Below are 9,156 nucleotides of genomic sequence, written 5' to 3'. Positions count from 1 at the left end.
CCTGTGATTTCTCCCCGCATAGGACTGATCCAGTGTATTAGCTCAGATTGCCATAAAAAAATTTGGACTGGTGGCTTAAACGGATACTTCCTCATAGGTCTAGAGGCCAGAAGTCCAAGATCAAGGTGTCAGCACTGTTGGTGTCTGTTGAGGGCTATCTTCCTGGAGCGTCACCTTCTCTCCCTATCCCCACTTGGGGTACAGGTGGGATAGTGGGTGAAAAGGAAAGTGAGCAAACTCTCTGGTACCTCTTCTTTTATGGGTACTAATGCCACTGATGGGTCCACTCTCACGATTTCATCTAAATCTAATTAACTTCTAAAGGCCCCATCTTCAAATACCCTCACATTGGGGTTAGGGCTTCAACATAGAAATTTGGGGACACAATTTAGTCCAAAGCATCCAGTAAATCAACCACTCAAGAATTCTAGGTATATTCCAATTTGTTATAAAGGCTCCTTCTTGAGAACAAAATGAATTAACAGCCTATATTCTTTTATTTATGTTTTCTACAGTTTTTGAAATGTTTTAATATACAAACAAGCCAGTGAATCTTCACTTATAAAATAACCATTTAACTCATGATAGTACAAACAGGGTTTAAATATTGACTCATATTATTTTATGACCAAATCAATTTCAATAGTAACAAATTTTCTTAAACATATTTAATCATGTAGCTTCTGGAAGATGAGTTAAATGGTGAAAAAATGGGCGACCATGAACACATCCTTTAATTTCATTTCCAAATTGGTGCTTCATTCTGTTGATAATGTCTTGGACATCCTCCTTTGACAAGTACATGGGTAACTGTCTTGACAGACGTACTGCTTCTCCCTGTGAAGAGAAGGCCATACATTTTACTGTGATATACCCTGAAGCAGAAATATACTGTTCCTGGCAAGAAGGAAGTCAGAAAATTGATTATATTATTTTTATTATTCATTCGCACAACAGATACTTGTTAAACACCAATTATGTGCTAGTCGTTGTTGTCGTGGTTCTAGGAATACAGCGGAGGACAAGACAAGATCCCTGCTCTTGTGAAATTGACATTTTAGTTCAAAGAAACAGAAAACAGATAAAAAGACAAATAAAATTTCACGGAGTAATATGTATAAAATGAAACTGGGTAACATGCTAGAAAGTAACTGTATGGTTAGGAAAAGCTTCCTTGGGATAACATTTAAGCTTCGATTTAAACAAGGAACTAAGATACAAGGATCATGGGTAAAGAAAAGCATTTGGGCAGAGGGAACAGACAGAAACAAATGATTAGTGTAAGTACAGCATAGTTACTAAAGAGAGGAAGACGGAAGGAGTGAGGCAGAGGGCAGCTTGCCCTTTCAGACAGGGTGAGCCATAGGTTTTAATCTAAATGTATAGAAGTAACCAGTGAGTTTTTAAGCAGGAGCCTGACACTCTTCACAATTCACATCTGGCTGCTGCATGAAGCATGGTTTGAAGCAATCAATGCAGTCTCAGTGAGTTTTTGCCTACGGTGGTAACAGCGGAGATGGAGGGAGCTATAAAGACTCCTGACATGAGTTGGAGGTAGATCAAGACTTGCTGATAGACTGGTTATGAGAGAGGCAGAATGAAGGATAATGTCCACATTCGTGGTATGGTAATACTGCTTTCTGAGACAGGGAAGACAGTTTGAGGGTAAAAGTATTAGCAAAGCTGACTTCTTTTAAGATTTAATTTTTTTAAACTATTGTACTCAGAGCTCTTGAATTCTAGCACTGTTCTCCCTAACTACACATCCTTTCCTACTATATTCTCAGTCATCCTACTCCTTTAGTCAAAGTAAACCTCTTCTTTTTCTTCACTTTGACCTTTAATCTCCACAATCTCTCCTCATTCTCCTGGCCCACCAGCACCCTTCTGTCATCTTTCCCTATGTAAGGTATGAATAGTAAGAATAAAGGAAACTATCTCTAGCTTCCTGCATTCCTTTAGGACTCCTACTAAAATCTAAAGGCAAATTCCTACTAGAATCTAATTCATCTTTATATCCCTCTAGGATCTAACAGGTCTTTTTGGTATAAGAAACCTCTTATGTATTCAAATTTCCTCATTTACTCTCTTGTTCTCCCACCATATTCATGTTGCTGCTCCCTACCCTTGGATAAATTCTACCAAGCACTGCTGGAGAATGACAAAGCTCCTGGCTGGATCCAGTACCAATGTTAGTTTTTATGATCCCTTAATGCCACGAAATCTCATTCTTCTCTAACCAACCTTCTCTTAGAGTGCCTACTTGCTCTTAGTTTCAAACTTTTTCCGCTATATTCAAATCCCCAGTGCCACCCCAGCCCCTTCATTCTCCAGATAACTTTTCCTACCCCTTTACCACATGTATCATACATGACTTCCTTGAGGTAACATGACTTCGAGTTTAGCTCAAAATATTTTTACTTTCACTTTTCCTCCCTTTTTTTGCTCTTTATTCACAGAATGGTTTCTCCTTTCTAAAGCTTGTATCATATCCCACTGTCCTTTCCTACATGTTTTGGAACATCCGCTCTCCAATCGTTTGCCTTCCTTTCACCACCATCTGACATGCTGCCTACACTTTTCACCACTACCCCACTATTCTTTGACCTCTGGCAAGTCTTCCATCCCTGCCACTTTTCCATTTCAACTCTCTTCAAGGTTATCACTGCCACTGAACAGCCACACCTGATGGTCTTCTAGCAACTGTTACCCTATGAAAAATGTGATACTACTTACATTAAAATGTCTTTCCTCCAATCATTTTATATCCACCCCTCTTTTGGTTCTCCCTTCACTCTCCTATCTTTCTGTTTCATCTAATTCAGTATGGCTTTAAATGAAGCATTCCTGTGGTTCTAACAGACGTTCTCTTTTTTTTCTAGGCTATCTTTCTTAAGAACCGCATCCATTAATTACTTTAATCTAATGAGGTATAATATTAGCAAAAATATTTATATCTAACTTAAATTTGTTATTTCTGAAATCTTATTTCTTCCCATGTGGTTCCTCAATATACAAAACACTACCTGCAACTTCATCAACCTTTATTTAAGTTTATACTAACTTTTTCACGTGAAAAAATTCCTTTGATGTCTCTAGAAACTATCACTGTTGAATTGCCCCCACAATAGGCTGTGAAGGTTCACAAGACAAAGCTCTTGAAAGACTCACAGTATGTTACTGAATACAATCTTCAAAAAGGGTAAAAAAATGGACTTCCCTGTTGAGGATGTCTGACCCTCAGAATGCATTGGGACACCATGGTTACAGTCCAAGAGAAAAATGACTCATTTTTTAAAAAGGAGAAAAAAACTTTTAAAGTTCAGGTTTGTTTTTAAAATAATATCAGTCATCTTTCAGGGATGGCTCCTCAAACATACAATCACTATTGTTTTCCCACCACTATCTTATATTTGGACATTTAAAAGTTTATAATCTTCCTCCATCCTCTATTACTTTTGAATTTTTTAAAACCCACTGTTATATTTCTCATTTGTGGTAGATATTGCCAGAAAACTAAAACTTCCATTTATTTAATAATCTACATGTTTCACTTTCTCTCTTTTCTTTGCCCTTAAAGAGATCATGGCTTAAAATCATATTACAGTTCTTTTTAGACAAGTAGTTGGTATAAAGGTGGAGCAATTCTGAATCCCTTCTAAAAAATAAAAGCAAAACAACAAAAAGAACTTCACTACAAAATGTTTCATGCATAAGTCTTCCTCAATATATACTAAAAAAATAATGTTATAGTAAAGATCCATGATAGAGTGTACAACAACCAGTTTATGAGGTGAAACTTTTAAAGAAGTTTTCTTCCTTTAATAGTATTTCCTTCTTGCAAACAATAATAAACCTTATAGAAACTTTACTATTTTGAAACCACTTACTATTTTATTAAGGAACACTCAAGTGTCATAAAACCTAGCCAACCTAAATAATCAGATAACACATACTTCTAAATAACTTGTCACTTTGCGAGGTCTACATTCATAAACTTCTTTTGCATTTTTGTTTAATATAGCATTAAGAATTTCTTTTAAATCCATCACTCCATAGAATGGAAGACAATTAGCCATTCCTTCTATTTCCAAGTAGCTTTCAGCAATTGAAACTCCTAAGAGAAAAAAGAAAAAATATATCTTAGTTTTGTTTAAATTATATTCCAGAATGTATCTATTAAAACAAAAACACTGTTAAAACCTTTAGTGAATCTTCAATAGAATATAATATAATTGGGACAAAGTTTTGTTTCTTAGTTGGAGAACAAATAATAATTTCCAACAGGATTTCACATTCATGTTAAGTTGTAAGCGCTCACAGATACCACATGTACTTTTTTTATCATTTAATTTAATCTCAGTTATTGCTGTTCTGTTCTTACATTTGTTTAGAACATTTCTTACTTTGGAGAGTAAATGGAGTCCCATGATATTTATTAAAATAAAAGTGCTCTAAGTGTTTTAGCAACTGCTGCTGGATTCTATGATTATTTTACTTAAAAATTATTATAAAAATACTCACATAGTAACTTTCTTTTCCAGATTTATTGAGACATAACTGACATAACATTGTGTAAGTTTAAAGTGTACAAAGTGTTGACTTGGTGTGAAATGATTACCATAATAGTAACTAATATATTAATAATCTGAGGAAATGAAATACTGTTTATTCAAAGTATTTTACTAAGACAGTTGTTTAAAATTGATATGTTATCTATTATTTAAGCTACTTTAAATAATTTAGTGATTAAAACTAAGAACTAGCTATATGACTGAATATAAAAGTGGGTAAAATATTCAAAACAGTATACATTCCAAATGATTGAATTTGACTTTAGAATTTTATGATTTTGGAAAAATAGCAGAGACTTGTCTTTGGCTATATCTGTGTAACAGTGTTCTTAATATTAAAGTCTACACAGTGTTACCTTGAAATAAAGAAAATGAGACAGTCCAATGTTGGATCAATGGTAGCTATAAATCGATAAATAAAAAAAGAGGAATGATGTAGCTTGAGGAGTTTCAGATTTTTATATGTCAATGATCCCATCCCTAATCTATTTCCAGTTACATACTAGTTGTCTTGGATGGCAGATACAACAGTGTATACTAAACAGAGCAGGCATCTTAATGTTCTTTCCAGGAAACAATTGGAGAATAATATAAGAAGATACACAATCAAGCATTAAAGGATAAATACAGAGGACAGTGAAGGAAGACAAAAATATAAGAGTTTGAGCAACAGGAGAACTTAAATAGGACTTCAAACAGGGTTTAGATAGGGAAAGAGGAAGTAGCAGAATATTCTAGTTCACATCTTTTTACATATATATAGATATAGAAATTTACAAAAATATCAGTCAAGTGATTTGTCACTATTGCTGGTTCTATACCTTTTATAGTATGATTAGATTGAAAAGTCTAATACTGACTACAAATGCCCTGGAAAACTGTAAGCATTTCACAGAATTACTTGTGGACATGGGTAAAAAGTATTTGGCAACAGATGAGGAAATTGAGCAATATTTTAATCTGTGTTTGCAAAATTCAACATGGAAAATTTAGAGACATTTGGAACTATGTAACAATAAACTTTACAAGATGTTTCCATAAAATTCAGTAAACTGCTTCTCAATCTTCAGGGAAATACTGCAAATTAATAAGTAGTTTGACAAGTTTTCACTTCCTAAAATATGGAATTCTTATTGATGCGGAACAAAAAGCTATTTCCATTATAACAAGCAAAGTTCTTAGGGTCACATTCAGAATCTTTTCCCTCAAAAGTAGGTGTATTCTTCCTGTCTTTTAAAAGCCTTTATTTTTATCCAAAGATGTTTCGTGAAAATTGGCAAACTGTTGATCCAAAGTTAAGTCCAATAAAACAAAACTCTCACTAAAATTAAGAGAAATGGGCTTTAAGAAACATGACTTATAAATTAATAAAGAGGCTAGAAAAATACAGAAAACATGTTTTTAACTTGATCTGTTATTGACAAGAGAAATAATGCTGATGATAATCTAAGTAAAGTCAATTCCAAACAAATCGAGTCAGTTTGCAGATGAGTGTCTTATTCATTTTTACATCTTTGGTGCCATGCAAAGTACTGGCATTCGATAGGACTTAAAAAACACCATCTACAAGCTAAGGGCAGAATCTGTCAGATAGAAACTTACTGGGTAGCTCAAAAATAAACATGCTTTTGGAACACACAGGGTAATTATTTTAGCTTAAAAAATATTGCTATAAAAATTGCTATGATAACATCTTCCAAGAAAAAATGGTACCTGCCACCAATACAATATAATTAGAAAATAGATTAAGAAAAAAATTCTTGCTAAAGACACATACACAGATCCACACCAACCCCTTTGTTTCGCAATGCAAATAAATTTAAAAAATGACAGGAGCCCTGAGGAAGAAAGATTTCCAGGAGGACTGAAGGAAATGACAAGTCAGTTCAGGTCAGAAAGGAGTGCCAGAGGATGGGAAGAAAAGAGAATATTTGAATACCTATCATTGCTAAGTACTATATTAACTAATTTACATAAGTACTTTGTTTAGTGCTCACAAATACTTCATGAAGTATGGATCCCAATTTTAATAAGGAAGCATTATGACAAATTTGTTAAAAGGTAGGCTCCAAAGACAGATTGCTTGGGATCAAATCCTGGTCTACGACTGTGTACCCTTAAGCAGACGTCATCCTTTCTCCTTTAGGAAAAAAAAAAGTGCAGCTCGCCGCCAAGTGTTCATTTAACATCACGCGTAGGAATGCTACGTGTTCTAGGATTTGATTTTTTCAGTGATCCAACTATTAAAAACAGAATGATATAAATAGAATGATGTCATTTGTTTCCAAAGACTATCGATATACTAGATTGATGCAAAAATAATAATAAAAGCGAGCTGCTTCATGGCAAACTTTGGGGGTAAGGTTAGCATGGTGATACGCAGGTGCTCCATGAGTTATCCTGGGGTAAATGCCTCCGGCGAGTATTCTCAAGGCAAATGAGGAAAGGGTTAACATCTCTGCACCTCTAATTGTCCATCTATAAAATGGGGACAGTAATAGAACCTACTTCATAGGGCTCTTAGGAAGATTAATGAATTAATACATTTATTATTAAGAACAATGTCCTACACATAATATTAAGTAATTATCAGTTGTTCTTGATGAAGAAACATTTAGGCTAACTTTCCAAAAAGCACATTGTTTTTAAATGGAAGAGTTGGGATTTACTTGCTCTTCACTCCAAATCTAAATATTCAAGATTGAAGTAGAAGGTAAGAATTTTAGAGTAAGTATTCTTAAAACTGAAAAAGTCAAGTAAAATTAATGTTTAGAATACCAAAGCATATTTAGAATACATTTAATTTCATGGTTTTATACATTGCTTTTACTCTTTTCTTTGGAAGTCTCACTAAAAAATTTTTTAAAAATCAACACTGTTTTGGTTGAATTTCCATTTTTTAATACTTTGGTCATGACAAGTTTAGGAGTGGGTGGGAAAGGGTGACAGTAGAATCAATCTTCACCCTTTATACCAGGTGAAGGGAAAGTAAAAGGACAAGACCAGCCTAGGAAGCTGGGGCAGAAGGCAGTTAAATATGGAAACTATGAAATAAAAAGGGTCAGCAGGGAAAAATGAAGTCTCCCAGACAGATGGATTATTTTTTTTGTCACCACCCAATAAATTTACATACCAAGCAAATAGTGATTTCTCATACTTTTAGCAAAGCCATATGATCAACTCATCCACTGACCAAATAGTAAGACTGTTGATGTTACACATCTAGTTGGCAAAACTACTAAATGCTTTTTAAAAAGGAAAGATGTCCAGTTTTGTTAGGCCGTTCCTGTAAGCTGAATATTTACTTCTATTTCATCTAAAGGATTATTTAATAACAGTTAAACAAAACAGGCAGTTTGAATATTATGACAAAGGATGGCAAAACTTACAACTATTTGATTAGTTTCTGAAAATGCAAATACAAGGCAATGGACTGAAAGAGATGCCAAACTTACTTATTTCAGACAGACGTGACCTGTTTGAAATATGACTGTTTTTTACAAAGCTGACAGTGTACTTTTGTGAGACAAAAATACACTATGATATCTGTAAATTATAAAACTTAAATGTAACTCGTGGAACAAGACTTATTTTTCCAAGTTAGGAAATAGTTAAACCACATTGTCATACCTGGTATTAATTTTATCTTGAAACCATTTGCTGTAAGACGAGGATCGGACAGGTAAGTTGATCCACTGTATCCTTGGTCATCTGCTGTCATTTTATATAAAATCTCTAAATAATGAGATCCATTAAAAAGACTGAAAAAGAAATAATGGCCCTTTCATTTATTAAATATGTAAAATAAAGTGATCCAACAGCCCTTTAAAAAGTGTTATGGGTAACCAAAATGCAAAGGTATAAGTAGCCCTATGAGAAATTTTACTGTTTTTTATTTTTGTTAATATTTTATAGAAGACCTACTACATACAAAGTACAGAAGGAGGAAGTATAACTATAAAAGAAAGTTTCTGTCTTCTAGAGTGTTCGAAACAATATATGAAATTTAAAAGTGCCCTCTCTAGATAATACAAATGAAAACTTTACTTATAAATAATAAATATATCTTTAAACAGATACAGTAATACATTGTCAAGTTACTCAAATGATCCATTTTATATATTTTTTATTTTTTATTTTTTTAATTTTTTTTCCCTTTTAATTCCCTCCCTCCCCGCGACTTCCATCCCTGACCGATGGATGTTGCTGTTTCCCCTTAAGAACTGGATCTCTGAAGGTGGGGCATCTCCTCCCACATGCTCATGGTATGCACTCAAGGCCTGGCGCACCCGGGGTATGGTCTGTGGCTCCACCTGGGGGGCGAACTCAGGACCTTCTGCGTGTAAAGCAGACGTGCTAACCACTACACTATGAAGCCACCCCCCATTATACATAATTTTTAATTGCTATAATACAAAGATAAGCATATATTGTGTTCTCCCAGGAACTTAATACATTTGGTAATTCACAGGTTGGGAAAGCTTCCTTCAGACTACTGTACATCTGGCATGTTTGGATGTGAAATGGTTCTGAGTGGTAAAGGTCTTAAGCAAAATTGTGAGGTAGCCAAAGATTATCTGGG

General features: G+C 34.2%; 1 protein-coding gene across 6 annotated transcripts in view; it reads right to left on the bottom strand.

The window, feature by feature from the left end:
* Nucleotides 1-478: 478 nt before the first annotated feature.
* PMS1 (PMS1 homolog 1, mismatch repair system component) overlaps nt 479-9,156 on the bottom strand; it is a 64,484-nt gene continuing 55,806 nt past the window's right edge. For 4 of the 6 annotated variants that reach the window (XM_039844234.1, XM_039844233.1, XM_039844235.1 and 1 more), the window contains 3 exons: nt 8,205-8,335; nt 3,957-4,117; nt 500-837 (listed from right to left, as the gene is read on the bottom strand). In XM_039844234.1, the coding sequence (XP_039700168.1) occupies nt 673-837; nt 3,957-4,117; nt 8,205-8,335 (457 nt within the window). In that variant the 3' untranslated portion in view covers nt 500-672. Of the gene's footprint in view, nt 838-3,956; nt 4,118-8,204; nt 8,336-9,156 lie in introns of all 6 variants that reach the window. The other 2 variants (XM_039844232.1, XM_039844237.1) reach the window with 1 other exon arrangement.

Source organism: Pteropus medius, unplaced genomic scaffold (genome assembly GCF_902729225.1).
Source record: "Pteropus medius unplaced genomic scaffold, Ma_sr-lr_union100, whole genome shotgun sequence".
In the NCBI taxonomy this organism is placed as follows: Eukaryota; Metazoa; Chordata; class Mammalia; order Chiroptera; family Pteropodidae; genus Pteropus; species Pteropus medius.
Note: the sequence above shows the minus strand (reverse complement) of the source record. Positions and strands in the feature narration are given on the sequence as shown.